This window comes from Sceloporus undulatus, chromosome 1 (genome assembly GCF_019175285.1).
Source record: "Sceloporus undulatus isolate JIND9_A2432 ecotype Alabama chromosome 1, SceUnd_v1.1, whole genome shotgun sequence".
NCBI classification, from domain to species: domain Eukaryota; kingdom Metazoa; phylum Chordata; class Lepidosauria; order Squamata; family Phrynosomatidae; genus Sceloporus; species Sceloporus undulatus.
The window spans coordinates 180,725,676-180,743,899 of record NC_056522.1 but is presented as its reverse complement, the minus strand read 5'-3'; the positions used below and the strand labels follow the sequence as shown (position 1 = coordinate 180,743,899).

Below are 18,224 nucleotides of genomic sequence, written 5' to 3'. Positions count from 1 at the left end.
CAAGCATCACAATAATATTTATACTCTTCATTCTATTCTCCCTTTTTAAAACAGCCATTTCCTCCGCTCTTGCAGCTTCAGAGTTTTAGAAGGTGTTGGTTTGTTTGTTTGTCTCCTCTTCAGAATGACTCAGAGAATTCATTTTATGGGTCAGTTCAACCCTGCATCTTACTTATGGAGTGCAATCTTGTATTTGGAAGACTTATTCAGTCCAGGCCCCGTTTAATAAAAAAAACAAATGTAGGGAGAGCAGCAACACTGGAACTGTCCAGGAATAGCATTTGTACAGACTGAATGGGGATATAGGTCATAGTCTTCTCTGCTATGTGAGGTGCATCATATTTCTGTTTATGTTACAGGCCAAGGTCTTGAATTGTGAGGCATATCTCTGGCACGTAGCTACCATACATCACCCAATGAACCCAACTAAAACATCAGTGTGGCTACCGCCATTTGCCCCATGTTCATTTCTGTGTCTGTGGAGAGCAAAGAGAGCAGCATAGACATGTCCAGATATTTTCCTTTAGCTGAAGCACTGTATCAGACATCCCCAGGGACCTTATGGGAACAAGATCCATGAAGATGGCAATATTGCTGTGTGTCCAGCTGAAGGGAAATATCTGGACACGTTGTTGCTGCACTCCAACATTGAAATTGCCATCTTAAAGGTGGCTGCTATATTGAAAAACTGGATTGGGATTGGGATTATTATTTTTACATGGGCAGGACAGAAGTTCAACCTAGACCAACCTCAAAAGTGGGTTACAGTGGTGTAAACCGGGCTTACTGAGAGGCTGCCAACCTTTGTCTCACTAAATGAGCATCTATCCAAATTGAATGCAAATATGTATCCTCTTCTTGTAGATGCATCTCACCGACATCACCATTATATTCTCCTGTTTATAAAAAGTATATGTGTGTCAGTCTGTTTGGCTAGTTTCAAATTCCAATTTTACAAGTTCATATAAACATCAGATCAATTTAATCCATCATAAAGTTGGATTAGAATGAAATCCTGAAATATATAAACCCATTTTGAAATAAGAATAGCTCCCTAAATTCTTCCAAATCGCCATTTTATAACATTTAATTTTAAGCACATTTTTCTCAATTTATGAGGCACGAGAATACTGCAGCCTCGCATCAGCTTCCTTATGCACCTTAACCTATAATGGTTGGTGCCTGGCTGATTTCTTTTATTGCAGAAACATTAAAGTCGTCTTTCAGTCATAGAACCTTACCTACAAATAAAATACAGTGGGTCTATTTTCCTTATAGTAGCCAGTTTGTCCATTTACCTTTTCTAGATAAAACATGGCAATTTATCCATTCTGTGTACAAGAGATACGTATGCTATACTTTAAATAAAGAATATATGTAGGGCCCAGCTTGGACAGTGACTGTAAATCCAGTCAGTACTCAGCCCTGTATATCCTCTCTTCATAAAATTTGCTAATTTTTATGTTTGAGCATTGTTGACATACCCGATCTAGAAAGAAGGCAAAGCATGGGATTTAATAAAGCAGAAACAGAAATAAGTGTGCTGTCTGCTGTAACTCACTAGGTCCTTGAGTTGATGCCTCCCTCTCTTCCTCCTTCCAGTCTTTGTCTTTTTCAGAATAACTTAACATCCATTAGAGGAAAGAAGGGATATAAAAGAAATAAGCAACCACTATCATCAGCTGGGGTTTTTGAACAATTGGGAAGTATAATGTAATAATCAGTCATATTCAAGTTTGCTGCAATTTGATTTTCTCCACATTGATCAATGGGAAATGGGAAATATAAATCCTAGACATCTAATATGTTCCTTGATATTCGTGAGTTAGAACAGAGCAGTGTGCCATAATTGTCTTATACTTTAGAAATATGCTCTATTTGAAAGGTTTGTTTGTTTGTTTGTTTGTTTATTGGACTCACTGAAAGAAAGTAGGAGACTTGTCCTTACATATGCTATAAAAGTGTCTTTTTTTCCTTGCTATATATTTAGGCTAATCTTTTTTACACTTGTCATACATTTTCCATTAACTGGATTTTCTTTATGAATGTGGGTTTACTAGCTTCCTTTATTTTATTCCGGTTAATCTTAAAAGTAAATCTCTCCTTAGGCCCTTAGGCTTGAATATTTGATTTAATATTTGCATTTGAGGAGGAGAGTCTTCAATATGGTCTTGACCTTAACGATTTTGAAAGTCAGAATCTGCATACCAATGTAATATGTCCTCTCTTGGCAGATTAAATAACATTGCCTTGACTCTCCGAAGTTGCTTTCTTTAAGACTTGGTATATATGAGAGAAAAAACACTAAAATAAAATGAAGAATCTTCACATCTTTTGGTTGGTTAGGATTCGCTGCTTTATGATGATGTACAGCATAATTATATCAGATCTAGAAGCCCTTACAAAGAATGTTCATTGTGGACAATGCATACCTCTCCCAAACAACAATAAATTCTCATCAGAAGGTGTTTTTTTTAATGATTTTTTTTAAAAATGCAAATAAAAAGAATATAGTGAACTGGGAGAAACTGGAGGGAGTGCAGCAGAGTAGTATGGTGCCTGATTGTGGCTGCCCACAGTCTCATTAAGTCTTAACAACAACAACAACAACAACCTGTTGCCTGGGCATAGTGGTTTGAGTGTTGGCCTGTAACTCTGGAGACCAGGGTTCGATTCCAAGCTTGGCTATGAAACTTTGGTCATGTCACATGCTCTCAGCCTCAGAGGAAGGCAATGACAAACCTCCTCTGAACAAATCTTTCCAAGAAAACTTCATGATTGAGGTTTTTGCTGTAGGGTCACCATAAGTCAGGAATGACTTCAAGGCACACAACAACAATAAAATCTGAAAACACTTGGCTATGTAGCAGGCACTCTACCCTTTGTGCTCCCTGACAATCCTATTAGGACTAGGCCACACTACATCTCTCTTTCCTTTCCCACAGAATTTGCCATCTCGAGTGAATATGTTCTCAATAAGTCCTTTTAGACTTATGTGTGAGACCCTGGGGAGCTGCTCTGGCTAAAGTAGGCAGTGTTCAAAATAAGGCCAGCCCAACCATTACACAGAGTATGGCAGCTGCCTCAGGCAGATCCTGTGGGAGGGAAGTGATTGGAGCTGCATTCATCACTTAGCCAGCCCCGTGTCCCTGATTCTAGCCTTTTGCCCTCAGATATAGTGGAAGATGCTGTTCCATCACCAGTGCTGCAGTAATATAAAATGGCCAATCTGATCATCTTTTTGTCTGTGGAATGATGAGGTGGCACCATTTGACACTGAGTCTGCTGATTGTACCAGAATTCCTTCTGTGGGTGTTACTTAGTGTAGCTCTTTTCTGTCTTTCTTTCTTTCTTTCTTTCCATTAATTTGTTTTATTTCTTGAGCAAAGCTTTCATCTACCGGTTGGGACTGTGAATATCGATGTATAAAGAAAAACTGCAGTTGTGTATGGGGGAACAATTGTCCCTTTCAGGGTTGCCACAAGATGGTTTTCTGCCTAAAGAAATTAGCACTCCCTTTCCATTCTATGCAAAAATTACCGAGTGGGATTTAACCAGAAAATGATTGGATGGATGGACGGGTAGATGGATGAATGGGTGGATAAATATATTAGATAGATAGATAGATAGATAGATAGATAGATAGATAGATAGATAGACAGACAGATAGATGTCTGATTCATTTGATCCCAAGTGCTAAGGATTGTACTTGGTGCTATCTTCTTGCAAAGTGTGTCCTCTGTTACTTGTAGTTATGAGTTTTAATTGAAACAGGGGACCAGTTATTTAAAAAATAAAATTAATATTGCTCAATTTTGAGTGAAAGTCTGGAGAAAAAAAAAGAGACAGAGTTGCTGGAAAATGCTACCATAGGGGAAAGAGTTCGTTGTAAAAAAGAGAGAGGGGGGATATAAAATGGAAACTCTAAATATTACTCCACATCCACATTCAGTATCCTAAGTATACCTCATTGACTTGTTTTTAATTTTCCTGTGAATAGCAGATTTCCATGCCTTATCACAAACTGCTTTTGAAATTCGAACATCATTTCAAAAAGAGGCTTACTTGAGGCAGTGGGATGCAAAATGCTCTTTCTGTGGATTTGTAGTGCAGCTTACCTGCTAGTAGTAAGGTTGGACTCAACAGAAATAAAAGATGCATTATGGCCAGTGTTGTTCATACTGTAAATGCTTAAGTTGTAAATTTATTCATGCTTCCCAAGCACAAAGGTATATCTTGTGTGACCCTCCAGAAGTTGTTGAACTACAACTTCCGGCATCCCTCAGCATTGGCTACACCAGCTAGGATGGCTGGGAATTGCAGAACATCTGGAGAGTTGTGCATTTCCCATCCCAGGCCTGGATGTCTAGTTTTTTATTATTATTTTTGTTTTACTGTGGTTCAGATTCCCCATATCTTTTTGTTTGTCCTTTCCCGTGGTTTGGCTTACTTTAAGATTGTGGAGATTTGCACTGAAGGCTCCTTTCTGAAGTACACCTGCTCACTACTTGCAGCATGTTGTCAGAGTTGTTCAGACTGACAGGATGGCCTTTTGGCTTTTTCTGCTTCTATGATTTTAATTCCAAAATCTCCCTAAATGTTATTTTGCTAGCTATTGGCAGAAAAGCATTTTAATTTTTTTTTAAAAAAAAAATAAGATTAATAAAATTCAGTGGATTAGTTTGAGAAGCTTTACCATAGATAATTTGAAAAATGTGTATAGGTGTAGCTCTACTTCAAAAGTTGACTTTGTCAACTTATTGCAATTTCCATCAAGAAGCTGTGGAGGTAATTAAATATTTGCCTTGGGGAATTATTTGCAGTTAATTAAAATCACAAACTTTCAATGCATACCTGCTTTAGAGATTATTAAATTTGGATCAGATGTTAACTACCCAGGTTTCTCTTATATCCCACAAAGATGGTTTTTGGCAGACTTAGCAAGCTGGTGCTTCCATGGTATTCTTTGGCCCATTGCCCACTGTTAGATAAAATTGTATAAAATACAAGTTTATGGAAAGTGACACTTCAGGCTTTAGTAGAGGTATGTACATATTGGTATAGAAGAGCCTTCCCTACCCCAGCAGCCTCCAGATGGGTTAAACTTCAACTTCCATAACTAACGTTGGCCTGTTACAGACTGCCAAAATAAAGCTGCTTTGGTTCTCTTTGGAGGCATGCTATTTAAATGATGCATGGGTCCTAAGAGTCCGGAGGTTGCGCCAAAGCTACACTCTGTTCCTAAGCACTGGAGTGCAGCTTTGGTGCAGCTTCCGGATTCTTCGGATGCAAGAATCATTTAAACAGCATACTTCCAAAAAGACCCAAAGCAGCTTTATTTTGGCAGTCTGTAACAGGCCATAGTTAACAGATATTCTTTCTATACAGAGTAACCCTCAACTTTTTAGTCCAGGTGGACTTTCTGCAATTGACTGGCTTCTGAGATAAGGGGCTTTTGATGGATTAGTGCTGATCTTTTAAAAAAAAAATTAATGAGTTTTAACATTTTTTGGGGGGAAATCAATATGCTTTAATAGTAATATTTCTCTAATTGTGTTTTAACACAATTATTTTATTTTATACCTGTTTTTAATCTTGTTGTGAGACACCATGGATGACAGTCTGGAGAGAAAATTGGGATACAAGATAGATAGAAAAATGAATGAATGAACAAATAATTCTGTTAGATTTTACCCTTACCTCACAAATTAATGTAATTTCATACCCCTTTGGGGTGTCACCCAGTACACTCTGCATCCACCGCACCCCACTAGTGATGCCACTGGGACTTAGGTCTGTCGCTACCTATATGTCCCCTCCACTCACCAGCTGACAGCATGTGCTCTGCTCCAGACACTGCTCCAGATACCTTACTTGAAGCAAACAAGATATGTTGCTGAACTGTTGCTGATGTATGCATGGATGTGAGGCTACAACTGGAGGAGAGGGCTTGCTAACCCACACACAACATATCCTTGCTGTCTAGGCAGACCTATTCTTGAAAGTAGGGTCTTTCAGAGGCTTGGTAACCTCTTTAAATTTATTTAAAACTGACCCTTGTCCACTGATCAAAACTTTAGTGTTAAAAAAAGCGGGGAGAGAACAGAAGCTAATTGCAGTTTTGCACTGATCAGTCATTCATCTAGCCAGTCCTATTGGTACTTACTATCAAGTTGATGTGCATTGGAATTTGTGACCTATAAAATCTGGAATGAAAAGAGACAATATTTGTAATGTGCAAGGAAGAGCAAATCAAATTTAGGCCAAAATTAGTTAAGAAATCAAGGAAGCGATATGCATTTATACACTGAAAAAGCTCCACGTATTCAGAAAGAAAAAGAGCCCTATTGAGGGAGGATTTATAAACAAAAATTAAATTATTTTAAGGTGTTACCTTTATAGCACAACAACTACTACTGCTACTAAAGTTGGACCTCCATATTCATGGGGGATCCATTTGGGACCCTGCCCCATAGATAGGAAGATCTGTACTTGCTCAAGTCCATTAGATGTTATGGCAGCACAGCATACATGTAACCGCTAGCACAGTCACTGCCATTAACTAAAACAGGGGCTTGCCATCTGTGGCTGATTAAATCCACAGATGGCAAGTCCACTGATAAGGAGGGCAGTGGCAGTATCATCATCATCATCATCATCATCATCATCATCATCATCATATCCTGCCGTTTTACCAGACTGGGCCTCAAAGTGGCTTACAACAATTAAAAAACATTGTTAAACACACACACACACACACACACACACACATATGCAATAAAATTAAAAACAATTAAACAATAAGAAAAAACAAAACCAGGTTAAAAACATATATTAAAACACACATGCACACACACAGCAGCACATGAGCAACATCCAGCACATTGTGTAAGATGCTCCTTATATCATTACTCATCTAATCCCTGTTGAAATAAAAAAGTCTTTGCTTGTCTGCAAAAAGAAAGTAGGGAGGGTGCCAGTCTAACCTCTCTAGAAAAGGAGTTCTAGAGCCTTGGAGCAGCTGTTAAAAAGACCCTCTCCTGTTTTCTCATTAGATGTACCTGTGAGGGTGGTGTGGAAAACCAGGGTTTGAATCCTCAGGCAGATTCTATGCATGCCTCACTGGAACTGAGGCGGGCAACTGTAACCCTCCAGATGTTCATCGCTTACAACTCCCATTAGCCCCAGCCAGCATAAACAGCTAATGCTAAAGGATTTCTCCACCACCACTTTTCTAAACAATCCTACATAGGACTACACTTGAATGCTCTTTTGAAAGAATTTCACCTCCAAGTAAGCTTGTTCAGATTTCAAGACAATTGAAGCCTAAACTCCTGTACACACCTACATAGCATTAAATCTGCATTCGGAGCAGCTTGCTTCTGAGAAATTACACAGGGGGGAGGCTAACTTCTATGTACTAAATGTAAGTATGCATGATAACTTGGAAGTAAACTTCACTGTGTTCGTCTTAGTTAGTTTACTCTCAGGAAACTTCTCCAGGGACTGGCAGCCAGTGGCTCTGGTCATGGACCCCACTTTCAGTATCATGGTGCTAAGGGATGTGCATGTGGATTAAATCCAGCAAGGACGTTATATACCTCTGGCTCCTGGTACTGAGTTGGGACAAAAAGGTTGCCCTTGGCAGCACTCTTGCTTTTGACACATTGGTACATTTTAACAGATGAGGAGGTTTGGCTATGGTTTTATTTTTAATGTTGGATCAGTCACCTGTTTATAGTGCTGTATAGGCCAACCGTCTATCAAGGTTGATATGAATAGTTCATATCCTTTATCGAGCCCTGGTTCTCCTCCCTTATATCCATTGCTGGGATATAAGGAAGGGATAACAAACCAGGCCTGATTTTCCAGATCTTGTCCCGCCTCATATTTTCTCTGGAAGAGTTTCTCAGTCTGAGGAGAACAGAGTGAATTCTTCCTTCTAAACCAGAAAAGGATCATGAGAGATGCATTTCAAAAGCATATAGATGCCCTTCCTGCCATCCTGGAACTAATTCGGTGAGAGGGTGGCAAAGTGGTAGGTGATAGTTTTTGTCTGGGAGCAGCTTGTAGTCCAAACAGGTAGGAGCTGGCAGGATGATATGAAGATACTTCCTTCAGCAAGCTTCTGCAAGAAACCACCAGCAATTTTGTCAAAACTGAACAATATCTAATGCAGTGCTTTCATTTTCTTTATATAAGTAAATATAAGTAAATTCATTTGACAGAAACCAGTGCGAGGTGTTTAAGAAATTACTGAGAAAACAAACAAACAAACAAAAAGGTTCTAACACTGTCCTCTACTCTTGGAATTCTGGTCATTAGAGACAAGCCTATGGTTTTCTGCATTCTGGATCCTTTTTCTTGGCCATACTGAAGTGTGAGAAAGTGCTAGCAGAATGGGGCAGAGTGTTACCAAGTCCTTATAATGTAGACAAATAAATGAATAACTCAGACTGTATAACTTACACTTTGTTTTATGAGTTGTTTTGGAAAATGTAAAAATTGTATTAACTGTAATTTAGCATGATATGTGTGTCTTTTATTTTTTGAAAGTATTTTTATGCACCTTTGGACCTACCAAAGGATCTATATAAAGCTTGTTTGTTGGATAATCCACAGAGAATCCACATCAGCTTTATTTGTTTTATTTTTCTGTTAGAATCCTCTCAAGATTCCAAAGCTACACAAGAGCATAATCCGATGCCTCATGCAATCTGTGAACAAGATCAAGCTGACGGTATGTTTTCTATCAAAATTCTCTGTAGAGTCCTAGTAATTAATCAGATGGGACCATAAGTTCTCTGAGTTATAAAAGTCAACTTTTTCATCACATGATAAGTCAACTTTTTCTTCACAAGCCTGAGGGAAACATCCATAAACTTCAGCAAATAGCTATTTGCAAACCATTCAATTTGAGCAGCATAATATCTAATGGAAGCAAAATGGAAGGAGGCCTTCTACTTCACTCACCATACAAATATTGATCCAAAATCACAATGTAACCATATTGAGTCTTGTGATGATCTGTAGTTATAATTTTCTTTATTTTTCAACAGAATATAAGTTCCTATTTAAACTGGAAACAAAATACTTGAATGAAGAATTTTGCACTAGCATCTGAGTTTCGCTTATATATGTTCTGTTGCTTCCTGTGGCCTATTTCCATTTGGATGACTGTTTTTAAAATTATGTGCACATGACTATCATACTGACAAAATTTCCCAATGTCTGATTTTAAAAGGGCTCGGGGATGATTCTAGAGAGGTGGAAATGAACACTCAGACAGAATCTCAAGTCTCCTGCATGGAAACAGAAGGTACTTTATGCCTATGATCAAAATAACGGGTAAATTGTACAAAGATAAATTGGGCCAAAATATAGTTGCTTAGTTACTTTAATTATATCATTGTATATATACAATTGGGGAAGGGGTTGTATTCAGAATAGGAACAAAAAATCCTTGTAATATCCCAGATGACTTCCATTTCAAATAATAATCATAGTATCTCAAGTGATTCCCACTTTTGAAATGCACAGCTTGAAAGCTGTGCTTTGCTACTTGCTAAACATGTCAGTTTTGATCCTGTTTGGTGCTTCTCAACAATTTGGCCATATCATATTGCTAGAAATCATGCTAGTTATTTAATTGTTTGCTTAATTTTTTTTTCTACTGGAATATTTATCACCCTAAGTAAGTAGCAATCTTGAAGATATTATAAGGAGCTGAAATTATATAGTACAAACCTCTACATGTTTACTCGTATGTAAGCCCTAATGAGTACAAGTGGAACATTGTCACAAGTAATTGTTTTTAGACAGCATGCTTACTTTTAGTGGGACCTACCATTTATGTTCAATCTTCTTTATGGAGGAGGGTGAAATACACAGAATGAGGACTACATAATGAACCACTTTTAATAATCTCCCTTAATTTAACTAAAAGTAATCTATCTATATATCATGATGCATGTTCTCTATAATGTTTATCCCTTTTTAGACACTTCTCTAACTCAGGAGGAGACCACAAAAGAAGGAGAACCACAGGCTCCCGAAGTAGCTACAACTAATCAAGAGAGCAAAAGTGAAGAGAAAGGTAAGGCAGTATATAAATTACAGTAAGGCAAGCAAAGAAAGAAATAATATTTTAGCGGAGTACATGGCGAAGTCAGTGTTTCTCTTGAAAACTGAACTGATAAGTATGTTTTTGTATCTTTATCTTTACTGTTGACAAGTGTGGGACAGCCAAAAATGATACAATTAAATGATTATTATTTGTATTGGTATTGATATTGATATTACCATCATTATCATCTACTTAGAAATGCCCTTTCAGGGCTGGAAATCATTTAGCCCTTCAGTTGTTGATATATTGCAATACCCAGCAACCCTAACCAGCCAATAGTGAGTAATGCTGGGAGTTGCAGTCCATCAGCATATCAAAGGCTGCATCTGGTGATGGTATCATATTTCCATAGGTAGTCATTTGGCTTGGCACCATACCGTATTATAATCAGAGTTTGAGGAAATTGCTTTTTTAGACCACTGCTCATATAAATCTACAGCAACTGTGCCCAGGTCCATCCTAGCTGTTTGCCTTGTTGCAATTGGAAAGATTCCATACTGTCTGACTCCAGGTTGATCGTTCAAGCTGGATGCAGGATTGGTCCAAACTAGCCAGATACTGGGATGAAGAGCTCCTTATGGACTAGCTTTTACAAATGAATATCACATTATATGACATATTACACTGAAGTTTAAAAAGTATTCTTTAAGAACATCCTTGCAGATGTAATAAGGAAACCTATGTTTGTATTACTGCAGACAAGCAAGGGCTAATGCTTGAGAGCTAAATATCTAACTGGCCAATATTCTCCAACCAGGTTTTCATTGAAAGAGACTCAACAGTAATTTCAATTTTCACATTATGCACGTGGCTGCCTTGTGCCCAGCCACCCGTTTGCATTAGGTGTTTGGCTTCATAATAGCATTTTGTAATGGTAATGCATAGCCAAGGCTTATAACAATACGGCCTTTCCATTCTGAGAGGCAGAAATCAAATGGTTCAAAATTAAAACTTGGCCATGGTCTTTGTTGAAAATCCAGGTCAATGCTAACTACATCTTCCTAATTATGAACTTCTTTTGTCAGCTCCATTGACACTGATTTAATTGCAAACCCATGTTCGTAATATTGACACTTTTCTGCATTGGAAGCTTGGGTTAATAGCGCTTACACTCTTCATTGCTCATCTCCAGCTTCACAACATTTTCTTTAATTTTTTTCATTACAAATCCAAGTTGAGACTAATCACACTCTCTTTATTCTGCACTGTGTTAATGGTATCAACGTTGTGTTTCATTACTGACAGTGATAATAGAATTGATATAATCCTTCTTGCAAATCCAGGTAAATGCTGTTACTCTTCTTTGCAAATCTAGGTTAGAAAATGCAGGCTCATTTGAGTTGCAAATGCCAAAACCATTATGCTAATTTTCCCTGAACAGAAATTATTTACATTTTATTTTATGCCTCATCAGAAGCAAGTTGAACCAAATGTACTTTCATTATTTTGTACCTTTCCTTCTAATACTTTACTGTCCCCTACAGCTAGTAAATTCCATTTAACTCCCAGTGGGTACATTATATTTCACCATCTGCTTTACCTAGGATTCAAATATGGGGTATTAGGGAAGTTAATGTCAGAGGAGGTTTTTTCCTTGGCATTTTTCCTTTCTAAAAATAGGAGACTTCTACCATGAGGCACACTAGTCCTCTGAGTCCTCTTTATCCGCAGCAACACAAATTCTGGTTTAGGCTGCTGCAGATAAAGCAACACTGAGTCCTTGGCCAGGATGCCAAGCCTTCATCAAGGAAACCTATAGCCATTGCACTGAGTCTAGTAGCTAAAACAGCATATTTGTTGTAGGGCTGTAATCTGTGGGATTAACTACTGTACCTCCTGCCTGGATCTGAGACTGGACCACTGACAAAGAGCTTAGCTGAAGTGGAGTATCAAAAGGCACATACTGCTTCTGAGTGTACTAGGGGTTTGTTGTTGTTAGTTGTCATGACTTATGGTGGCTCTATGAATGAAAGATCTCCAAGTTACCCTATCATTTACAGTCCTGCTCAGGTCCTGCAGACTCAGGGCTGTGGCTTCTCTGATTGACCCTTTCCATCTAGAATGCAGTCTTCCTCTTTTCTTACTGCCTTCCTACTGTCAGGCGTTCTTGTCTTTTCTAGTGAGTCATGTCTTTTCATGATTCAAAAGACAGTTGAGTTATCTGGCCTCTAGGGAGAATTCAGGTGTGATTTGTTCTGAGACCCATGACTTGATTCTCTTCTTATAAACTTGCCTCACTGTTTGGCATTCGCAGACATACATAGAAATGGGAAATACAATGCCACGGATCATCTTAACTTAAAACTTTATCACATGGGGGGGGGGATCCAGGGAACATTGGGGGTTTAAGCAGTGATTATCCCATGAAAACTGCACAATCACGATTAAGATTTTCACACACATTGCGATTAAAGCACCATTATCCAGGAATAACCAGGGAATAACCAGCAACAAATTATTCACGGGATTTCCTCATGGATGATTTGTTTCTGGTTATTCCCTGGTTATTCTCAGGATAAAGATGCTTTAATCACAACGTCATGTGAAAATCTTAATCGCAATCGTGAGATTTTCATGGGATAATCACTGTTTAAACCCCCATTTTCACTGATTTCCTTATGTGCTAAAGTCCTTAGTATTCAGTAATATAGCTTTACACTGTAGGATCTTGTCTAGTTTTTCCATACCTGCTCTTCCAAGTCTTAGTGTTCTTCTGATTTCTTGACTGCAGTCTCCACTCTGACTAATGACTGAGCCAAGATATGGAAAATCTTGAACTATTTCAATGTCTTCATCATCTGCTTTAAAGTTATGTAAATCATTTGTGGTCAACTAGAGGTTAGTATCTTTTGGAGATCAGGTATATGAAATTAATGCAAAATATGCAGAACTGACTCAGTCAAAATGCACTGAAGTCAATGGAGATCTTTAACTCACTCAAGGGCTTTTCAGGATTGATCTGAAGAGTGAGTTCTTGGAGTATAGCTCTTTGGCTTTTGCCACTTGTTTTTAACTAAGCATCCATTTCTCCCATTCCTTTGGGGAGATTTTTTAGTGGTGCTTTGGATCTGAACTAGGGCTCTTCCCAAGCTTTTTAAAAACTAGGGCAAGGATTCCTAAGGTGATCCTACAGTTCCAGGGGCAACTTTTCATCTTTCTTTCTTCAATTCTTATAGTATACAAATATGTCATTTCACTGATGGTACTATAGCGCTAAAAGAAAATTGAGCAAGGGGAAGAGGGCAAAAGAGAAGGAGACTTTTTGTTACTATATGTTTCAGAATTTAAAAGGAACCTTCTTGAGAGTAAAATAAAATGTTGCATTTGGTGCAAGGCATTGCCAGAAAATAGACCAGGACAACAGAAACATTGTTTGGAGAGATATATATATCTGAAAGAGCCCCAAGTTTCACTCAGGAAATGAAAACCATTTCTGTGTGAAGCTCTGTACTAGATTTGCATATTGGCATATTGATCCAAGTACTGATGTCTGAAGATCATGGCTGATCAGAGCGGTGCTGCAAAAGGATCCCTCATTCAGACCTTATCTTTTTCTAGTAGGTTTGGAAAAGACCCTGGAGAGCCACTTTAACTTGTCAAAGGTCCAAAACGCACTGCAGAAATAATCCAGTTTGAGACTGCTTTAATTGCCCTGGCTCAGTGCTAGGGGATTCTGGGAACTGTAGCCTTGTGAGAGATTTAGCATTCTCTGTCAGAGAGCTGTGGTAACATAAGAAACTAAAATTCCCAGAATTCCCAATAACTGAGCCAGGGCAGTTAAAGCAGTCTCAAACTGCATTATTTCTGGAATATGTTTTGGATCAAACTATACACAGTTATAGCACTTTGAAGTTACCTTAACTGCCATCCCACCATCTTATTGAATCTTGAGATTTGCAGTTTCATAAGATAGTTAGAATCTTCAGCCAGAGAACTCTAGTGTCTCACCAAACTATTAATACCAGGATTCCATAGGATACAGCCATCACAATTAAAAGTGGTATCATAATGCTATGTGTGAAAGGTTTAGTTAAGTGGACCAGTGATCTATCTTGCTTCAAGGCACCTTCCTGTATTCAAATTCATCTGTTTGGAAGTATCCTTGAGATGATCTGTAAGTCACCCAATCAAATACCACAAGCTTCCTTCACATTTAGTAGACAGAACGGATAAGAACAACTGCAGTATTTACACCCACTCTTTCAAGATCTCAAAAAGCTATGAATATTCAGCCCGTTCTTTGCTCCCATAAGGTGGATGAAAATCTTGTACATCTTCAATTTCATCCCACCAGGACCTGAGGCTAAATAAATGACTGAAACATTTAATTAATATTTTAAAGGAATAATTTATTGTTACGAAGCCCTTTGCTGTGAAAATTACTTGTCATGTGTGTTGGCTGATGGAATAAAAAAATGCTGGTTGCTAGCCAGTAAATAAAGAGCAACAATATAATATTATACTTCTATATTTTATTTCCTCTTTACCTAAGATTCATAGATTGGTGTGGAGTGAAGAAAAGAGATAAATATTTTCACCCACAATCTTTGATAAGAATGAGCAAAATCTATTCCATTCTGAACTTCTAAAGTTTGTTTTTAATAAATGCAAACAAAGACTTTTACCATTCCATTTCTTTCAGATATTCATATACTATGCTATATAAACAGCCTTGAAAGTATTGAGCAGAATTCATTAAAAAAATCAACTTGATATGCAATGATCAATACTAAGACCAAAAAAAAATCTCACTAAATTAGGCACTAAACTCAGCACAAGCTTGATTAAACAGATGCACTTTTAAATAAGTCTTGAAATCCATTGGGGCATCTGAAACCCATCTGATATGGTTCAAGGGGAAGGCATTCAACAGTGTGCCACCGCTGAAAAAGACCCTCTAGCTGGTATATAGATATGTTTAGATACAGAGAAATAATACATATACAGTCGCCCCTCCTTTTTTCATGGGGGATTCATTCTGGACCCACATGTGAAAACAAAGTTTCACCTGTATTCAAGCCCCATTGGCTTGAATATAGGCACATGGCTGCGGGAGCATGCACATGAATGCCTCGAGCACCCCCTTCATTTGTCCCTCAGGCATAAGTGAGGGATGTGGGTTCCAAAACTGTGAGAACAGAGGGAGGATTGTAGATTGATATCTGATGTCCATAGATAAGTAGGTTTGCAAATTTCAGTGAATGGGCAAGTTCATTTGGAAGAAGGTGACCCCTCATCTAAACTGGCCCCAAGTCATTGGGGGCCTTATAGTGTTTGCCAATAACATAAGCTTCAACCTGACCAAGTATTACAATGACAGCCAATACAGTTCTTTGAGCAAAGATTGGCCTTCTTAAAAGTTAAGATAAATATCCAAACAGTGGTATGAATGCTCATGAGATTGTTATGCTTCAGTGGTAAAGATGGACATATACGTTCAGTTCCCTATTCATCCTTCTGTGGAGGGGAAATGCTTTTAAAATCTCTCTGCACTGAAACTGTGAGTATTCTATTGACAGCTAGAAACCAAACCTTTGGTATCATCCAACCTGATACCAAAGGTTTGGTTTCTAGCTGTTTCTTGCTTCTTTTTCATTATTGTTTACTCAGATTTGTTACCCACGCTAATAATGGGAAATAACATTTTTAAAAAGTATGAAGTTATGAATTTTAATACTGAGATCTGATAATTAGTGCATAGCTAAGAGTGCATCTATACTGTAGAAATAGTGAGGTTTGACACCACTTTAACTGCCATGTAAGGCTCTATCTTACAAATCCTGGGATTTGTTGCTTTGTGAGGCACTGGCACCCTGGCAGAGAAGGCAAAAGACCTTGTAAAATTACAAACCCCAGGTTTCTATAGGATGGAGCCACAGCACTTAAAGTGGTGTCAAACTGCATTATTTCTACAGTGTAGATGCCAACTCAGTGAAACTCACTGATTAGAGAACAGCAAGAGAGCAAAGAAGGGAACAAGAGCTGAACTGCAGTCACGTATTTTCATAAAGATTATATTTGTAGTTGTGTGCCTTCAAATCAATGCTGATTTGCCCTGGCCCTACCTATGTTTTTTGTGGCAAAATGTACTAAGAAGAGACTTATAGGCCTGTTACAGACAGGCCAAAATAAAGCTGCTTCGAGTCACTTTGGAGGTATGATATTTCAATGATGCATGCATCCTAAGAGTCCAAAAGCCACACCAAAGCCACACTCCAGTCCTAAGGACTGGAATGCAGCTTTGGTGCAGCTTCCAGACTTGTAGGATGCATGCATCATTGAAATACCATACCTCCAAAGTGACTCGAAGCAGCTTTATTTTGGCCTGTCTGTAACAGGCCATAATTGCCTTCCTTTGAGACTAAAGGAGTATAACTTGCCCAAAGTCACCCAGTGGGTTTCCATGCCAGTGTGGGGATTTTAAACCCTGAGGTCCCAGAGTCCTTTCTAACACTCAAGCAGTTACACCAGACTGGCTCAAAAGAATATATGTTACCCTTCACTTGCAGGAGGTGGAGATGTCAGTTTCTGTTTTCCTTCTCCCTAGATATTACACCAATTCTCCATTGGTGGCCTTGTTAGCAATATGTTATAAATGACAAGAACGGGAATGTATGGGTAGCTAGATATATAAAAAAGAGGGTTACATTGATTCTATGGGACAATTCCCTTCTATAAGACACTTCAGTGGATGAGAGTGAAATTTACAAGAGGTGTCAGTTCTGCTGAATACATTGATTTTTGGTGTTGTTATTTTGGATAGTTCAGAAAGGACAGGCAGCAGCAGCAGCCAGCTTTTCTGTCTGCAGTGCTCCTGTCACACGTTAAACAGTTTTGCTGAAGAAATCTTTCATGAATAGTGGTGTGTCAGGAAGTGGAGAGACCCATGTAATGCCACCTCAGCAAACTGGTTGTAGTATCAATATCAGAATCAATGGCGCAAAACTGCTGTTTCATCTGCTGCAGAGGCAACTGTGTATTGTTTCTGGGTTAGAAAAATGTCCAGTAACTCGACAGAAGTTAGCACCAACTGGATTTGCACGGTAGCCGGGTGGTCGGGTTGCTGCATCTGTTCTTGACATAAGATGTAAGCCTGCAGGAAAGGATAATGCAATACATCTTTCTAAAACAGAAGGGAAGCTCGTTTTTGTTCAGGTCTCCCTTCCCCATCTCCAACACATTATATACACACACAGCCACTTTCCCTGTAAAGAGCAGGTGGTACAGTTTCAGTTTTGAATTTTAATTGTTCTCATTTCTTTCACTGGAAGGATTTAGCCTTTTATGTGCTTTACTAATAAAAATAGAAACAATAAAGGAACCTAAAGCTTTTCCATTTTGTCACAATCATTTAAGGACATCTGCTTTGATAACAGCAAACACAAAGGAACAGAAAACAAAAAAGGAACACCCAGAGACAGGAGAAATAAAAACACTTTATCAATGACAGGAGCTAAGTCTTCCTTATATTTGACTGCCTTCTTCAAAAGCAGGGTTGAGTGGGAACACAGTAGCTATTTGTGCTCCTTAATATTGGCCCATTATTAACTACATCTTTTGACAATCTGACATTCCTAAAGCAACACAGTTTTAAGGATGCAGTTCAAGGCAACATTTTTGTCCATCACCAATCAAACGTTTGGCATTTATTCTTTTTAAAACAGCAAAAGGAATGAAAAGCTCAAAGCTGCATGTTGTAGTTTTAGCTAATGTTTTTATCTGAGATTAGGTAATGCTTTGTACTTGGGTGGTATGTTTTCTAAATAATTCAAATAATTGTAAAATAAAAAAAGGCAGGGAAGATATTATTTACTTAACAAAGAATTTAGAAGTGTCTTAAGTGCTGCTCCAAGATGTAAAAACAACATACACACCCTTGTCACTCTTTGCCTGCAGGTTCACAATCTAATGGGAATCATGACAGCTTAAATACCCTAAAGATCCCCTCTGCTCTTGACAGCTAAGCAGGGGCAGCCCTGGATAGTTATTGGGTGGGAGATTGCTGCTGTATGCCTACAAAAAACCTATGAGGTCACCATAGGTTGACAGGTGACTTGAAGGCACATACAAACACACACACACACACACACACACACAC

At 38.4% G+C, this 18,224-nt stretch overlaps 1 protein-coding gene across 1 annotated transcript in view; it reads left to right on the top strand.

Annotated features, from left to right (window-relative positions):
• The window catches only part of MACROD2 (mono-ADP ribosylhydrolase 2), a 1,190,526-nt gene that overhangs the window by 1,098,323 nt on the left and 73,979 nt on the right, over positions 1–18,224 (top strand). Inside the window, exons 14-16 of the mRNA XM_042468449.1 lie at positions 8,663–8,740; positions 9,245–9,319; positions 10,001–10,096. Coding sequence (XP_042324383.1) covers positions 8,663–8,740; positions 9,245–9,319; positions 10,001–10,096 — 249 coding nt within the window. The remainder of the gene's footprint in view (positions 1–8,662; positions 8,741–9,244; positions 9,320–10,000; positions 10,097–18,224) is intronic.